The sequence below is a fragment of the Gymnogyps californianus genome, chromosome 2 (genome assembly GCF_018139145.2).
Source record: "Gymnogyps californianus isolate 813 chromosome 2, ASM1813914v2, whole genome shotgun sequence".
NCBI lineage: Eukaryota > Metazoa > Chordata > Aves > Accipitriformes > Cathartidae > Gymnogyps > Gymnogyps californianus.
Genome location: NC_059472.1, coordinates 103,165,191 through 103,184,462, shown reverse-complemented (window position 1 = coordinate 103,184,462; position 19,272 = coordinate 103,165,191). Strand labels below are relative to the sequence as shown.

General features: G+C 35.7%; 1 protein-coding gene across 1 annotated transcript in view; it reads right to left on the bottom strand.

Annotated features, from left to right (window-relative positions):
- The window catches only part of ATP9B (ATPase phospholipid transporting 9B (putative)), a 172,921-nt gene that overhangs the window by 41,872 nt on the left and 111,777 nt on the right, over positions 1-19,272 (bottom strand). Inside the window, exons 12-13 of the mRNA XM_050915840.1 lie at positions 13,232-13,392; positions 2,360-2,502 (exon numbers count right to left, since the gene is read on the bottom strand). Coding sequence (XP_050771797.1) covers positions 2,360-2,502; positions 13,232-13,392 — 304 coding nt within the window. The remainder of the gene's footprint in view (positions 1-2,359; positions 2,503-13,231; positions 13,393-19,272) is intronic.

The window sequence follows — 19,272 nt, the reverse complement described above, 5'->3', positions numbered from 1 at the left end:
TTTGCAGGGCATTTAAGACTAATAAAATTGAGCAGTGTTTCCCGTCACGATCTGAAGAAGAGCATGGTCTGCAAGGCCACGGTCAGTGTTCTTGTCCTGATTTTGGCTGGGATAGAGCTAATCTTCTTCCTAGTAGTGGTACAGTGCTGTGGTTTGGATTTAGTGTGAGAACAATGTTGATAACACACTGATGTTTTAGTTGTTGCTAAGTAGCACTTATCCTAAGTTAAGGACTTTTCAGTTTCCCATGCTCTGCCAGCAAGCAGGTGTGCAAGAAGCTGGGAGGGAGCATAGCCAGGGCAGCTGACCTGAACTAGCCCAAGGGGTATTCCATACCATGGAACGTCATGCCCAGTATATAAACAGGGGGGAGTTGGCCGGGAGGGGCGGATCGCGGCTCTGGCATCGGTCAGCGGGTGGTGAGCAACTGCATTGTGCATCACTTGTCTTTTCTTGGGTGTTATTTCTCTCTTTTTTTGTTATATTCCTTTTCATTACAATTATTATTATATTTTTATTATTATTAGTTAGTATATTTTATTTTACTTTAGTTATTAAACTGTTCTTATTTCATCCCATGAGTTCTACTTTTTTTTCCCCTGATCCTCCTCCCTATCCCACTGGGGGAGGGGGAGGGGTGAGCAGCTGCACGGTCCTCAGTTGCCGGCTGGGGTCAAACCACAACAGTTCTGAAGCTGGTGATGTCTGCGAGACTCCAGGCTTATTTTCACTTACATTAGGTTTCAGCTAACACTTGGATAAAAATGCATAGGGTGAGACTGCTGACTGTTAGTCCAAAACATTTTGGAACTACTGCCCTAGAATACTGCTTTTATTTTCATTTTTACATCATTAACTTACAGATTCAGACCTTCCTCCAGAACTCAGTACACTTCAGCGCTCTGAAAAGCCTTTGAGGTTGAATGCTAGCAATCTTCCAAACTATACATAAACACATTTGCTGGTAAAATACTTTTAACATTTGTCTATTTAGCCTCTTTTAAGTATGCACTTTGAAAGCCCAGAATACAAGTGCTTCTTAAAATTAAACAGAAGTACTGTGATTGCAAGTGGCATGATGTGGGTTGAAAAAACCCGAAGAACAATTAGAAGCAAAATAGAGTTGTTTCTCTTCGTATATGCAAGTCAATAAATTGTATCCTTTCAAAGCTTTATAGATGTAACACTGTATTTTTGCTTTGAAAAACCCAGTATCACTAAATTTTATGTTGGGGGGGGGGGAATTATTTTTTTTTTTAAGGAGAAAAACTTTGTTTTTAATTACTGTTGTATTAAGTGTATTGGTTGTCTTTCTAGAAGTAGAACTGCAGTAGCTTTTTTTTCTTTTTTAAACAATCTTCTATTTCTCAAACAGGGTAGTAGGTACATACAGCTTGAGGAAAAGAAGATAGTACACTGATCCTTGTGCCTCAGACTATAAGCTGGTCACCAGAGTCAGAATATAATTCCTGGATTGCAGAGTTGGGTGAATGAACTGTTAGCATTCCTCTTAAAATTTTCAGTGCAGTCTAACTGTAAGCAGAATACCTGAACACCTGAACTGCATTTCCAGTTTGGTATGGTAACTGGGTTCTCTATCAGAAAAGTTTAAGAAGTATACATTGTTTTTGCTTACAAAGTAGTGCTTTGGGCAAATGAACTCTACTGCATTGTTTTGAAAATTCATTATTTTCGAACATACTTCCCTTTTTCCAAACATATGCTGTAAATTACATATTTCAAGCCTTTGATGAGACAGCACTCTTAAAGTTACATAAATTATCATGATGAAGGGTGCAATTAAAATCAATACGCAGTTTCAAATAGCATACAAATCATTAGCTAACTGAAATAAAACTTGTTAAAAGAAGAATTGTTCACTTGCTTTGAAGAACTACCACACTATAATTAGCAATACACTTTTCTACATGCTAAGAAAGAAGGTGGCATTTGGAAATGACTTGCTCTCTCGAAGGCCATTCTTAACTGTTACTATCATACAATATTGCAGTAGAAATGAGGTGCAGAACAAAACAGCACCCTGAGTGCTAATCCGGAGTCTTTTCAGAGTAAGATATATGGTACTCTTATTAATGCTATCCAGTGTCCTGTTATTATAGCAGGAGTGTTCCCACTGGAATAAATCAGATTACTACCAAATACTGACTTTCACATGTAAGTACCGGCCTACCTAAGCCTATTGGTACTGGTACAAAGTCCTCAAGCACATGCTTAAAAATTTACTGAAAAATAAAAATCAGTAGTCTAAATCCACTCTTACATTAACATATTCAAATACAGAATAAAGTTTACAATTTTTATAAAAGTCATTATATTTCAGAATTGTAACCTGATATACCTGTTTTATCCGTTAGTAAATAAACTAATCGTCCCAACTCTTCTGGTATGGTGCTAGTTCGAACAACTGTGCCAGGAATATTGTCATCTTTCATAATCATCCACCCATAGGCTGCCTTACCCATGTCCAAGTTCACACGTAAACTGCAAAGGAAATTTATACCATCATCAGTGTGAATATTAGGCAAAGTAAAAGTTATAACCATAAAAATAAAACTATAAGCTCTTTTTAGGATATCTGGGGGAAAAAAAATCTTAAAACTATATGCAACAAAAATTTTGGAACAATGCTTTTGTTATGTGTTTGTAGAGTACATATCATATTAGAAATTCAGGCTCCATCCCAGACTTTTAGAAGCTACTGCAATACAAACAAATGCAATACCATGCCTTCTGCATGAGACAGATTGCAACACTTTGTGGAGATTCTTGACATAATTACATTAGTACACTTATACAGATGAGAATATTACATACACTTTATCAACAAGACCAGATCACTATTCAAGTCACAGTTTTTATCTGTTAAAAAAAACCCCACCATCACCTATGTTTTCTTTATGATGTGAAAGTACAAATATTTTTGTACCTCTTCAAGTCATCATTTTTTAAAAAACCTGATTTTTCTTTAGGAAAGTACAACTAGGTTTGTCAACTTCTCCTTCCCACCCCAACCAATCAACAAGGCTGCTGTTCTTCCCAAAATGTAGTTACAGAGGCTCTCTATTGCAAAAAGAGAATAGTGCCCAAGCAGCGAAATGCACCCTCATGTGACAGCATGTGGGCTGGAGCTGCTACTGCCAGCAGCACTAAGGAACCTTTGGGTAGCTCTGTACTAGAAATTGTAATTTGCAGCAAATTTTACTAATTATATATGGAAGTGCAAAATCAGAAGTATTTTCTTCCAGTTCACTCAGTGTCTGCCTATTTATTTGTTAATATTTCCATGTCTACATCATAGAAGAATTAATTGCCCTTGCACCTTGTATTCCTATGTTATAATAAAAAAGTCTTCACTGATGCTGGTCAGAGATAACTTTAATCACATTGCTCTTCCCCAAAACTCTATGCCACCTTGTTCTAAAACTAAAATGCTACTTTCCTTTAGCTATTCACCATGTTTCTGCTACCATATCAGAGGAACAGTGACTAAGGAATAGGCATGTGTTCATTTCTGTTGACTCTGCTCTAACAGAAATACTGAAAACACAGCTAGGACAGTGGCTATGTGAACAATTTGTAGCTAATTCGCCCGGGGCACAGGACTCGGAGTCCCAAGTTTAGTAACAGGTTTACAGTAACATGACTCTTAAAACTGTTCAAAGGTATATATCAAGGTCAAAATACTGCTAATGCAGTTCAGACCTTTTTTAACAGTCCTGAGGTGCTGCTTTACAGCATAACCAAAACAGCAGCCACAAACAGTTTCCATCTGTCCTCTTGCAATCACAGCAATAGATTGCTTGTGAGTTACCCGAGGTAACAATGGAGGGAATAGTGAGTCACAAACTGCAATATCCCATAAAGAAGAGATGCATTTAACTAGAATTGTGAGAACATCTGAAATTTCAACACACACTGAAAAAATTCAGTTTATTCCACATCCCCTCCTTCCTGAATTTGTTCAGCAGAAGACAACACATGTTCCAGCACAAAAAGAAACAAGCCTTTTTGAGACAAGATTCTTGACCATTCAAGATGGTATTTAGTTCTTTAACTAGCTCTTATTTTCCCATCAAAATCATCATCAGCAGGAAACCATCCTACCTGGTGATACACCCCAACCAGTTTTGCAATATCATACCTAACTTCAGTTGTCTTCAGACACACAAATATATTAAAAAAAAATTAGGACAGACAACAGGAGGAGGACTCTACCAGATTCTTTTTCTTGAAAATGCTACAGTATACAAAAATACTGGAAGTCACTTGCCTCACACTGGTTAACTACAGTTTTACCCTGTCTTACTTAATCCAGAGCGAGTACTGAACAACCAGTATTTGTATTATGTATGTCTGTTAACTTGCAGGGTTAGAGAGAATATAAGAACCAATGTAACACACTTTACACTGAGATATGTATTAGTCAACAGAAGGAACAGCAAAAGATTTACTCCTCTTAGGGTTGAGAACCTGCTAGTTAGCCAGTCAAGTACAAAGGATGCTGCCTAGCTCAAAAAAAGAAACACAAGCACACTTACTTTATTTAAGAACAGCTAGACATTTGCTCTAGCCAGGAGTAAGTAGAGTAAGTGAAGGGTGAAAGCCACTCATCACCCCACTTCAAACAGGCATTTGAGCTATATTTTTTTTTCTGCCTGGGCTACCGAGACAGGAATTCCACAATGAAAGCTCTATTTAAGAGCTGCAGTCTCAGGTACATGGCACATAGAGAAATCCACACGGCTGCTCTACCAGCAGAGACCTACAAAGTCATCCAGATAGGAAAAACTGTACTTCAGTAAGATTCAGAAAAGTCTCTCAAAGCTGAAGTGCAGTTCACATCTTCACTTGCACCTTTTATAAGCACGTGTGTTACCTGGTTTTGATGTTCTAAACACTCTCTGTATGTATTTAATTATAATCTCACTTAAATATAATTTAAAGAAAAAAAAAGACAAAAAAAGACAGCTTCTCTTGCTGAGCGATGAGGAGAAATCTGTATTTCAAAGCATCGAGGCATTTTAGGAATTACCTTAACTTCCCAGCATGTACTATGTGGAACAGAGTGTACCTCCTTTATGCTGAGGGACCTAATAGAAAGCTGGCACCACTGGCCTCCAGACAAACATCTCCACAATGACTAGTACAGTCCAAGACAGCTTTCTGGTACACAGAGAGATATTGGGTACATGCTTGAATTGTTAAGATGAATGAAGAATTAAACAGGAATAAAATAAACAAAAAATGAGGGCTATAGATGCATTTTTAGTATTAATTCTAAAATTTGTACGCTCTATACTGCTCTGACTTCCTTCATTTGGTACCTGTTGTCTCAGAGGAAATTTTTGTCTTTGAAAGTCATTGTAGCTATCACCTAGCACATTACAGACACTGCTGTAACACTAAAAATGATGAAGGCCTATTAATACTGAGTTTGCTTTCAAAACTAGAAATCTCTCCAACAGAGCTTCACAGGAACAGATAGAAATACTTGACTGAAAAGTCCAAGAATTTTTACACAATAAACCAAGGAGATACTAAGGTTACTCAACATGAAGCTACCTTCAGTGCCTGCCAATATTAGCTATAATTTCTCATAAATCCTTTGTGGACTTTAAGAAACCTCATTATATAACCAAAAACATTTTAAATTCACCAGTTTTTAAATCCTTCTCAATTTTATCCAATTTAAAAGACTCCATACATATCAGTTATTAATGAAAACACACAGAACAGCATCATATGTAGCATTAGCACACTTGCATCAGTAACACTGATTTTTAGAGAACATGCAATCTTTAGACACAGTATGTTAATATAGGTATTTGAAGGCTGTTGCAGAGAACAGACATATTTAGTGAACATAATAGTGTGAAGATTCTTGTGTCTCAACCTCAGCACTAGTTACCCTAGAGCAGGCAAACCTAAGGCAACTTTTATCCAACTTGGGGATTTATTCCACTAAGAGCCCCAGGGTGGCATTTCTCTGCAACTCAGCTTCAGAACAAATCGATAACACAACATTTCAGAATCCACACTGCTTTTTACTACGAGTTAAAAACAGATACTTTTGCTGTTATTCCCTCAAAATCATCAGTAGTGTTTTAGGTTAAACAAATTCATATTTACAGGACTTTTAAATTTTATTTTTTTCCCAAATGGTAATGACATAAGGTCTCCTTGTAAAGATTTCTGATTTTGTTTTTTAGTCAAAACGGACAAATCTGCCAATAAGCAAGGGCCCTCACTGAGAAAGTTTCAGACAAATACATTTAGAAACTCCAGAAGCATTCTGCCTTTCACGACTCAGTGAAAAGCATCAAGACCTAATAAAGTCAGCAAAGACAATTTTGTGAACAAAGTAATACCATGCCTAATAAAATTCATGTACGAATTTGAATCAAAATCGTATGATAGTTTTATTTGAGCTTTGGTGGGCAGGAAGAACTTCCTGAGCAGTTCTGTATATAAGCAGAAGTTTCATAGCAAAAAACAAAGCCCTGCCAGAACTCCAAATACAGTACGAATACCCGCAGTGGTATCCAATTTTTAAAATAAATGAAGTAATCGAGATGTAGTCTTTTTATTTTCAGGACTTCTAAGTGAAATACTGAAGATCACATTTGGGTCACGTTAGTACCCAAAACTGTACCCAATCCCCTATGGCTATACCCCCTAACCTTCCCATATCCCTACCTGCTTGAAACAGCCATAAACTATACACAGATACACACATTATTTACAATCCAAAAAACGATATGGAATCATTTTAAAATTATCGGTCAAGAAACAACCAAAAGTGTTTCAACTTCAACATGCCTGGAAAGTTAAATCTTCACTGAAAGTGATTTTTGGAGCCTGACAACTTCTACTAACTGGCACTAAACAAACAAAAATAGAACAAAACAGAAGTTACTTCTTTTAAACTCAATGTTCTATCAAGATGTAAATCCATAAAAATCAACCCATAGCTCACCCCTTTAATTTCCCCTAATTCCCCTTCTCCCATATTTTATTTGGAGAGGAAATTTGAATATAATATTCCTTTTGTGTTTAGCCCACTATATACATTTTTATTTAGTTTTCTCTGCTATCTGTCTGATACTCCCAAGAAGAGCCTCAGATCTGTGTTCTTGTTTGCTGCACAATTGGTCTCACTAGTTCTCTTGGACTAATTTTTCTAAATTTTGTCTATTAAGTAAGCATATAAAAGGAAATGAAAGAAGGTACACACAGCACTTTACATAAAACCCAAGCAATGAATGTAACTTTAAAAGAGAACTCAATCCCACACATTTACGCTTAAATATGTGTAGTAAAAAAATGCATATCAACCCTGTATTGCTATAGCGACTGTGGCACGTGTAGTTTTTCAAAGGCCACATGCAACCTAGGTACAGATAATTAGATGTTGTAACACAGGTAGAACTTAAAACCTCAGGAGGAAATCTGGGGAATAATTAATGAGAAAATTAATCTATGAATTTCTTATAGGTTGAAAACACAGTAGAGTGTAAAATACAAATAGAACGCATGTCAAATGAGTGCCTTGGCACAAGAGATGTAGCATATGCAGCTCAGAATAACAATAATTACTTCCTATTAAAAATGTTTCTTTGTTATTTTTACATTTATCAGGTCAGATGCCTTCTTTCATTAAGCCTCTTATACAATGGCAACAATATTGACATTAGATGTCTAATACAAATAATTCTTAAAACGTGAATATTTTTAGTGTATTCCAGACAAATTTGGAATTACTTACTGTAATACTATCAGATTAAAAACAGAAAAACAACTAGGAGCAAATAAGCAATGTTGCAAGGTTAGAAAGGAAAAAGATCTACTGCGATTGATCAGTTAAAAAATGACTTTTTTTTAAACTGATTGTGCTTTCTCTATGAAGCATGAATATCAGACATTGTAAGAAAAGCTGGCAGTAGTACAGCACCATACTGGGCAGGGTAAGACTTACTCTTAGCATGAGAGAGACACCCCATAGCTCCTGTTGCATGAAGAAGTCAAAATTAGTTTGTAAAATATCAAGAAGCTTCATATAGTATTTTGCAGTCTCTATACAGATTGCATTATATACCATGGTATAGTATAGAAGCATAATACACATTTATAAGGATTGCTTAGACTACTTTATGAGTAGCTCTTTATCTCTTCCACACTGAAAGCTTTGCATCATATATCTAACAGATTCTGTCTGTATATGTGAGACTACATAAATTGATACTCTCACATCTATATATTATAGAGATTAGTGCTCCAACATTGACAGCACAAACTACAATATGATTGAAAGCAGCATAGCTGCTTGCTGCTGTTAGACAGACACTACAGTCCTGCATAGGTGTGAGTTCCCTGGATCTCGGGAATAAAACCTCCTTTTTCCTATTTCTATGATGCGGGATTTGATTGGATATTAACTAATTGCAGATAGAAGACTTCCTAGCAGTGTTTTCCTCACTGCACACTGAAAACAGACTGACATAACTTGAAGGATTTTCTTTAAATGCTCCTCTTGAAGACCCAGACAAAAAGCAGCTGGGAGCCAGGTAGTGCCCCAAAACTTTACTACTTAAGTGCAAGGCCATTCCTTCCAGACATTTGGGACAGCTTATTTTGGCAGAATGGCTCAGTGCCCAGGAGCCTTGGGGTGTCTGAAGGAAAGGACAAAAGCCATTTCAGCTTCTGTGTACACCAAAACTAAAGGATCCTCCTAAAAAGATGGCTGATTAAGCCCCTGTCAATCCAGCTTTAAACTGCTACTAAATATAGAGCCTGGACAATACACATTTTTACCAGATCCCAAGTCAATACCTTATCATTTTATGGTAAATCCTCTACATTTCTTAACAGCTAAGTGGAAGCATGTACAGCTACAGGATTCACATGCCCGTATACGCAAGTCAATAATTTCACCGAACGCTCCTTGGCTAAGCCTAAGTTATCCTGAAAAACTTTCCTGGCTACATTTTTTGGGGGAAAAACAAAAAAACCCCGAACAAACAAAAGGACTCAAGTCAAAGTGCAACTCACTTTGTCTTTCAAGGTGCTGAAGAAGATTGTACAATGAATAAACAGAGTCCCACTACTTGGTGGTGGAGGGGATCCAGTTTGGTGGTGCAGTACCATCACTAAGGCTAGCCTTCTCTTTGGCCTTGGCTGTCGTTTCTGAACTGATTACTACGGCAGCTCAAGTGAGCCGATGAAGAGATGCTACAACTAAATGCCAGGGGAAAGGACAGAATTGCTTTGTGGCAAGGCTAACAGCCCGATCATCTTTCCTGCACCCATATACACCCCGGGATTTTCAGCTCAGTAGCTGAGAGCGGGTATCTCACATCCCACATTGATGAAGTCTCTTCTATTCTCTTGTACTTAAAAAACCAAATATTGGTAACGGTCTCTCTGACAGCTTTTTCAAAAAAATTAAAACTAAAACTACTGATCAAATTAGTAGTTGCAAAAATTGAAGGAAGAATGCCTCAAGACTTAGATTATTTGTATTGGAATTTTAAATGTGTACAGTAAATGTCTTCAGTTCCACATAAAAGGGAAATTAAACTCTCCTGATAAAAATGTAAGCCTGATTTTAAAAAGATATAAAATTAAAGAGAATGTATCTGTAACCACAGTGATAGAGTTTAACTGGGTAACCAGGTAAAAGCATAATGATGACAAAGCTTTACCTCATCTTCCCCTACCTGAGGTGCTGACTTTTCATTAGCATGACTGTTTTTGCCCTCTGCCCTTTGTCATTCAGAAAATAAACAATCAAAAAAACCCCAAGCTGTTCAACAAAAGGACCTTACTATTTTAAAAAAAAAAAAAAGGAAACATCACAGGCCTAAGATCTTCCACGCTGGTGGAAGATATGGACATATCTGAGGACACATGCTCCCCCCAGTCTGCTATGTGATAACTGCACCAGGTGACAAAGTCAGACAAGATCTTGTAAACTAATGGAGAATGTATTTCAATCAATGATTTTATTTAAAACAAGTTAATGAAATGGTCTCAGTGACACTGGAGGAACCTATGGATAGGCATTAATGCATCTCAAACTGGCTAGAGCCAACTAGAAAAAAGCCTAAGAATACCAAGGAACATGGGAAAACTCAGAGAACGGGCGAGCATAATCCTAGAGAGATTTATTTCGTTTTGGACAGTCTGTCAAGGACTTGCTTTCTATCCTCCTTTCCCAATAAATTTTAAGAAATTCAAATAGATTAACTTTGTAGGCAGGCAGATTGCCTATGGAGGCTCCCTGGGCTATGCTTCCTCCATAGGGGTAAAAGAAACATCAACTACAGAAGAGTAATTTTTAAGGGCCAAACATTTCGGGGGGTGTGGGGCTGTTCAAAACATTTTGTGCGTAATGGTTCTAACTTAAAACCAATTAAGAGCTAGGCTAAGCTTTCAATGTTTGTTTACTACTACTTTTTCTCCATTTTGCTTGATTCCTTGTACACTACAGAATGCGTGCAATGTTGTGGGCTGGGGTTTTTTTGGGGCAGGGGGATGCGGGGTGTTGGTTGTTGGGGTATTTTTTGTTTGGTTGTGTTGGGGTTTTTTTAACAGTTGTTTTATGTTTATACTTCTGAAGTCTTACATGCCCCACAGTAATACCCTTCACACAGTGAAGCAACATTGATCTAGAGGAGTATTTAGGATGCAGCTGAATCACAAAGAACTAGCTGCTCCGTGGAGCAAAAAAAAGTTCCTCTTCCTATTAATTACAGGAGAGGCTGCACAGAGATCAGTTAAACTCTGCTAACAGTTAGTTACCACCTCCTGATGATCTTCACCAAACATGTCTGGCCATGGAAAATTAATTTTATTGCATACCTGGAATTTCCCTTGCCCTGCAAACCAAAAGCCAAACACAACTGCAAAAAAGCTCTATATTTAGAAACTTCCTGAATTCTCTAAAACCATCAATCAACACATTTTATGCGTGCATGAGTTCAGATATGCTTTGCCTCTACCAGTCAATCCTAATCTCCCACGTTCATTTCCTTTACTTGTGAAAAGTTCATTATTTCCCCCATATAGCTATTTTAAAAATAACGACAGGACTCAACACCTGGTACTTCAGTGTCATTAGTCTTGTAATTTTCGTCTCTAAGAGTTTACACTCCAAATACAGCCTAAAGAATAAGTCATTTCCATGCTTAACATCCAGAAGAGAGGAAGAGAAGTGTAGTTATATTTGAACACCGGCATGACTAGAGTTGTTTATTTTGCTGACAGTGTGGGAAGCGACCCTGTATATGAATGATCTGAGTTGAAGAAAAGTTGGTATAGAAATATATAAATCTCTAGAGAGAAAAGCATTCTCTGATATATTGCTGTCTGATCTTCCATAGAATAACTATATAGTCCATCTCAAAACGAAACCAATCACATTCTCTAATACTTCCGCTTTGTATATTATCTCCCATAAGCACTTGAAAAATGGGATTAGGTGTTCCTAGAAATTATTTTTGGAACAGAACTATTCTAGAAGTCCACTAAACAACTCTTAAGTTGAAAATGAGCTGCTCAATCAACATGTTTTTCAGTGGCATATGTTGAACTGTCTATATAGAGCCAAATTTACTTACACCACCTATATGCTCTTAATCCTCTTGCATCCAGTAACAAAGATATATCTGTCTTTTAACCATTTTAATAAGTTTTGGCTTAGTATGTTTATTATGGAAGAACACAGTGACTGACAAGTGATCCTTTATACTCTTAGCTCATTTTTCCCTTCCCCTACATGTCTTTGATGATTAAGTGCATCTTTCAGCAATATGCAGACCTTACGTATCACTTGAATGCAGCACTTTTTGCCTCTTCACAGGGATAAGTTGCTTAATACTCAATAACTGTGTGCGTATGGGGGGAATGACAACACGACCTGAACGGCATCATCATACAAGCAGTAAGGGAGTTATGACAATGACAGTGTTTAGAAAGGTATCACAAATGTGAAACACTAATGTGTAAATAAAAAACAAAGAGCCATTTCAAGGAACTGGAAACTGTTCTAAGATGACCAGTTTCTACAACGAGATCACCTCAACTCCCCAGCAGATTTGCTGGAACCTTCTCCTTCAACTTCCCAACAGAATCAGTTGCTCTTGCAACACAGAAGTAGTATAAAAATACAAGTTCTTTAAGTTATAAAACCTTAAGACAGATAGTTCCTGAGTATCAACTCAGTCAAATATGATAGTTTCCTTCACACAGACATGTACTTAAAAAATGTGAAAACAGTAACATGTAAATCATGTGAGCTTAGATTAAAATACCTAATGAAATCCTCCTGTTTTTTTTTTTTTCCTTATACTACATGGATTTAAATATTGTGTGCAAACCTGAGGAGATAGGTCTTAAACCTGTCTACGGTTTAGTTGCTGCTAACTCTGTGGCTAGCCACTGGGCTTAGTGAATGACATATCTTAAACTGAAGAGTTCCAGAGAGCATCTAAAATTAACAATCACCTTAATCTAAACACTGGGTATTTTAACAGGAGAGAGTATTTCCATTTTGCAAAGGCAATACCCATTCAAGGGAAAAAAAAAAAATTTCAGAGTCAGTGTTATCACTTCTGTGTCCATAGAAGACTTGATTACACACGTGGATATTATTTCCTGTTCCAGTTTATCTGCAATTTGAATATACAGTACTCATGCTTAATGAATTAATTAATTCAGGGCAAGTCTCTACTTGGTTACACATGTTAAAAGTCCTCTCATGTAAAAGTGCACCTACATTATTCAGCCATTCAATTTAAATTAATCATTGTTGTAGTAAAAAGTCTATTTTAACCAGGGAAATGGAACATACTCAGTATTTAAGGCATTAAAAATAAAATTCCAAAATACACCTAACAATTCATTCAAATACATGTTTCCTAAAACCACGTTCTCAAATATACCAAGATTGTATCCTTATTAATACATTTATGTTAGTGAAGGATTAGATATCCTGATTACTCCAGCAAGATGAACATTATACAAAAAAAAAATACAACAGTATTGTTTTCTGTACAGTGATCCTTCAAGAATCAGCAGATTTGCTGGCACCTTCTCCTTCAGCTTCCTGATAAGATCAATTTCCTTCGCAATGAGAAGCAAGTATAAATTTCAAGAAAGCCACATTCAGTGAAATTAGACATCCGTGGTTTTCTTTCATTCTTATACATACCTGATCGGGATGATATAGGAAAACAGGAGGAGGAACCGGAAAAGGTTGCGATACCATGGGCCTACAAATCCTTGCAAGGTTACCATAACAACTGACAGTGCAACTAAAGCCAAAAACAGGGCTTTGGTCAGTTGATTCAACTCCAGGTCCAGCAAGCCAACCTAGAAGAAGTATAAATCAAGTTAGTCATGAGTTTTTCTTAAATTGACACTTTTGCGGTGCAAACAATTAGCTATTATTGGCTTTTTTATTCCTACCTATTAAAAATCCACGCACTTGTAACAATTAACTGCATTTTGATAACTGAACTGATTATTGTTCCTATGCTTGCATGCAATAGATGTTCCGTGGTTACAGGACAATAACAATTCCCAGAACCAGTGCGAACTGTCCCAGCCAGGCCTTTTGAATGCCTTTATGTCTGACGCATCCCTCCCCCATCCTCTGATCCAGGATAGGAACACAGGAGGGCAAGGAGAAAAGACAATTAAAGATGAACAGATAAGCAGGAACAATTTTCTTCTGTCATGCATGCAGCAAAAATATTGGCACTGTATATTATATTTGTAGGGTAGCTACTGCTCCTTTACTGCTAGAAGATCAAAAACCTGTTAGATTCAAGAATCAAGAGACAAATGTGACAGAACTACCTTCTCATTCATATAACTAGTGTACTGTAACTTGTAACTATACTCCCATACTGATCTGTAAATCTGAAGTAATTTCATAGAAATAATTTTTAATTGTATGAAGCTTTCAGTTATTCAATATAATAATAAAAAACAACAATCAAGTGGAATATCCATTTTCAAACCAAAATAGTAAAACAGAGCTTCAACTTTTCACAAGTAAAAAGGTATTTGATTTAGAAACATTTTAGCAAAAACATTAAGAGAGGCTATCTTTCATCCACTGTTTCTCATGAAAAAAATATTTTTAAGCTATGTAACTAAGACTCTCACCATTTCAATAATGTATGCGGTAAGCTAAGTATTTATACTCCACTTTTTGGGATGCTCTTGTAGTCAGTAAAATATGTGGGAAAATTATGTCAGGAAGAGTTTCCTAGGCCCCGTCACAGATGCCCCTTTTATCTCCAAGTCTTGCCAGTAAGACCAGTAAAACATAACACTTCCTTAGATAACAAACAGTCTGCAAAAGAACCACTTTAAATATAGTTCTTAAAAATTCCAGCAATCTTGCTTATACATGGGCTGTCCCTTCCCTAGAGAACCAGGCAGCTGAAGACCACAGCGGCTGATTTATCAGCTGCATTTAAAAAGCAGCACAACGAGGACAAATATCTTGCAATTTCCGCTGCTTCAACTACTACATAGTTTATGCTTGAATTATTGAGAAAAATAGGTTTTTGGATTAAAATGAAGAAAAATTAAGCCAGGGAAGTAGAGCATGTTTCAAAGCCCAGATCTTTTTGCGTTGACAAAGGCAGCCTAAGTTTCAGGCCTCGCTGAGGATCAGATGAAGTCATTATTCATTCAGTCAGGGAAAAAAGACTCAATTACCTCAACCTAAAGATGCTATCAATGAATGCAAAGTGCATATTTTACTCTATTCATCCAAATCCCATTAAAAAGTGAAAGGAATGATTTAATCTGGCCTTCTAGAGTTGGTCTTTTTTTGTAATAAAATAAAGAATCACTGTCTTGCAATATGCATAACCACTACCTCACACTTTTTTTTCCTGCATCATGGTAGTGAAAGCCTATCTCTCCCCTCAGCTCCCCCCCCGTAAAAACCCCACCCCACAATAGAAATGAATAAAGAGCTTCTTTGGAAAGAATGCCACTTTTTGGACAGAAACATTAAATTTAGTCCACTGCACACTGATACGTAGCTAATTCAAAGCATTAATACCTTTCTAATTGATGAAGACAGATGTGAATTTAAGTTTGGAATCCAACAAAAATGTGTTTGGAGACATATTAAGAGAATAAAAAAGTTGATGATGAAAAATTTTCACACAATACATCTCCTGCTCAAGAACATTTGGTTTGTTACTAATAATGTCATCCTTTTTAATATAGATCATACTATTGTCCATAGTCAATTTTAGTATTTTCATTTACTATAGCAAGTGAAGGCAATTCCAAAACCCTACTTAAGGCACACAAAGAAAGTAAGTTTTAATAGAAATGCATTCTCCATTTCTCAAAAATTAGTTACTATAACATAGTGAAATATACTTAATTAGTTTAATTCTGTGCCTTTCCACTTAAACAACTTCTGCACTCAAACTAATGAAACACTGTTGAATTATCCAGATACATTTCAAGTAGAAATTCACTAACATTCTCTAAAATTCATCTGAATATTGGAAAAGTGGGTAAACTTAATTTTAACTACATTGTGATTTTATCAAAGCATTTGTAAAATATACCATCTTAAGAAAGTGATTCCTTTCCTTTTGAAAATACTCATAACCAGAATGATTATGACAATATAAGAAACAGATGAGTTAAAAATTGGAGTAATTTTCCACATTTATTGCTATTTCCCATATTAGAAAAGCAAATTTTCTTCTACTTGTCATAACATTTGTTCTATTTGAGACAACTGTGTTAACAAAATTAAACACTAGAAATTTTAATCTCCAAGGGAAAATTTGTACATAATGTCTAAGACAACCACAATAGTTTTGCAAAGGGGCTGCTCTACGATAATGAACACAATAATTGCCTGTATAATCTAAAATGCTACTAATGGCAAGAACTGCAAATCCATTTAGCTCCTCTTTAATTTATGCATAAAGTTTTAAATAGCTAATGGTTCTCAGTAAAATAATGGCTTATACCATCAATAAAAACTATGGCGTTGTCTACTTGCATCAAAAAAACCCTACAAGTTTTTAAAATACTTTATTTTTGAATGAGGGAATGATTAAAGTTCTAAACTTCACATTTTAGACCACAAGGTAGAAGTCATTATCTTATAAGAAAAAAATTTAATTTAATTACCAAAAGTTGAAAGCAACAAAAACCCTTTCTGACTACTGAAGTAGAACATGAACAGCAATATTGCTATTGCTGCCCTAGGTGCTTAACTTTTGGGAAAGGTTATCCTCTGAAGCTATTATTGTAGTAATAGAACAATTCTTCTAACATTATAAAAAGTATATTACTTGGAAGATGAGAAAATTTTTTTACGCTAGAATACTGAAATGCAAAATTTGATAATTAAATGTTGCACAACGGTAAAGATTTCTCGAAATAGTCTAGTGCAGTCATTTTTTATTCAATTACAGTTTAAAGTGCATTAGAAATAATTGCTCATAAATAGCCTTTTTTAAGCGCCCTACTTTAATACTGTTGAAGTATTAAGGCACCATCTTAGGAGAGACTTCCCCCCGCAACCAAATTCCTCCACGAAGGTAATTATATTTCAGTAATCAGTCTGGTTCTGCACTGACAAACACCATATTGACTACAATGAAATTTCATGATACATATGTTTGAGACAGACTTTGGCTTTAATTTGCACCACAAACATAAAAATTTTCTTTCCTATTCTTAATACATGCTCTGAACTTAACTTTATTAAACCTTGAATGCTAGTCAATTATTCATGTTTTCATTAATTCTAGTCTAAACTTAGATGTAACAGCTATGCAAAAAGCAAGGTAAGTATTTAAAATTACTAAAATTCAAATAATATATCTTTCTTCTTTGGGCTGACAAAAATCAAGCTTTGTCTAAGAAAAATGATTCATAGCATTTAATAATTTATAAAAAAATATTTTTTATATAGATTACTATATACAGTTGGATGCATATACCTGTACCCCTATGGCTTTCTTCAATTATCTGTTGAACCCTTCCTGTAGTCCCTAGGAATAACAGATTATTAATCTGTGTTTAAAGACTAAATAGACACATCATTACCCGTTTACCTTAATCTTTGACACTAAAAACATGTACAGCAACTTTGGAATCTGTAAATGTTTCTTCTTTGTTGAGTCTCCTAATTCTAAGGTTATTCCTACGATTCAAATTCTTGACTGCTCAGCAATCCAGGTAACCACATTAAGCTAATATAACCATGAATCAAAACCAGTAAAGTAAGTGAATTCAAGTTTAGGAAGCATCTTTAATTCACTGTACTCAAGTAATGGGCTGAGAAACATGTTTCTCTACAAGCCTGTCTTGATTAACATAAAACCCACCAAATCTTGCATACAGTATGTTACACTTTTTAATCAATATCTTACTCATTCTTTTAAGCAGTAGATTCAAAGGTAGGAAAAGCAAAGAAAACACTGAAATATATAAAGTGACCTTTTAGTGAAAAAAGTCATCTATCCCTGCTTTTTCTTAGATCCATTTTCAAACATCCCAATCACTTGTTTAGCTGCAAGAGCAACAATGACAAACCTTGAAAACATTTTCTGAAGCACTAAAAACCTATTACAGGTTTTATTCATTTTAGAATTAGAGCAATAATTGTGGTGGTGTGGGGGAGGGGTTCTATTTGACTTAGTAAAACAGAAATAAACTTTAGTTATTTAGTCCACTCCAGTGGAGTTATACAAAAGTAATAACCAGAAAACAGTCCATTTGATTCCAGTAACATTTTCTGTATTTCCTTTGACAAAAAAGGTATGCATCATTCATCCTAGCTTTAATGCAACCCAACATCACTTTGAACAAACTGAAATATCTAGCATTATGTTAATATAGCAGGTTTATGGAACTGAATTACGTCTACTCTACACCGATTTCAAGAAACATTTTTAGATATTTAGCATTAATTCTATCCCCAAAGAAACAAATTACATTTACTTGTCTGTATTACAAAAAACAGCCCATATCCAACAGATAGGCCTTTAAAACAGTAGAAATATTTTAAAACTCAAGAACAAATACATGGTTATCATCCAAAGGAAGAAGAATAAGCTGCAGGTAGGTAATTTTTTTTAAATGTTTTGATGCATATTCAAAAACAGAGGTTTAAACACTCCTAAAAGCAAAATAAGTTTATTACGTTTTGAAATTACCCGTGCCTTGCCTGTTTTTACTTTAACAAGCTATTCATAACTGCATAATATCTATGTTTGAAATAATCACTTTAGAAACAACTTTCCCTTTTGTAGCTAGTAATATCTGTAATGCTAAAAGAAAATGAAGACTCAAACATTTCTTTCTTTCTGCCTCCTTTATTGATCTATTTTATATCATTACCTTTTCCAGACTCAACATCATCTGAGTTTCGATACTCAAAGTGAAACTTGAAAGTCCTCTCCAGGTTTTTAGAGGTGCTTAGCCTTCTCTAGTTCAGTCTATTACAATAAAAACTGTAAGTGAGCTATATCCACAACTGTACTTAAATAGTGGACTCAGTTGCTTGAAGTAAGGCACTCATTTTGACAAATACTGGCCACAGATTTCATAATGTTCTTAAGTGTGTCTTTTTTCAATTGTGTCCTGATTTATCCTAACACCAATGATTTACTACATCTGTAGTAAAACATTATGTTTTAAAAGATCAAAATGAGAGAAACTGAAGGTGATCCATTCTTAATATCGAGTTGACTACAAATCTGGTTTTCATGAACACTTTTGCAGTTTGCTCAACTATCCCAACGTCTAAATACGCTTCAATCTGATGTCTCTCTTTAGAATCAGTCTTTACATATAACATGAAGTCAAATCATTGATATTTGCCTCTACCTCATTTCAGTATTTTGCTCTAATTTGACTGAAGGCTAAAAAGGAGACTTGCGGCAGTTAAAGAAATGCCATGTATAGTTCGGTCAGCAGAGGGTGCTCAAGATTGGTGCTAGCTACTGTTTTCAAAAGCTCTCTGTCGGTAATGCAGTACCAAGCACAGCACTGTACCTTTACAGGGCGACCTGTATTTCTGTATGATCTTCCTTGGCCGACAGCATTTACCTCGTTTAGTTTTAAATGTTCAGAGTTAATTATTTGAAGGACTTCAACAATTCAGATTGTGTACTGAAACTATTATATTTCCTTCTTAGCAAAAAGTTACACTTCATATATCTTTATACAGTCACAGACTTGCAC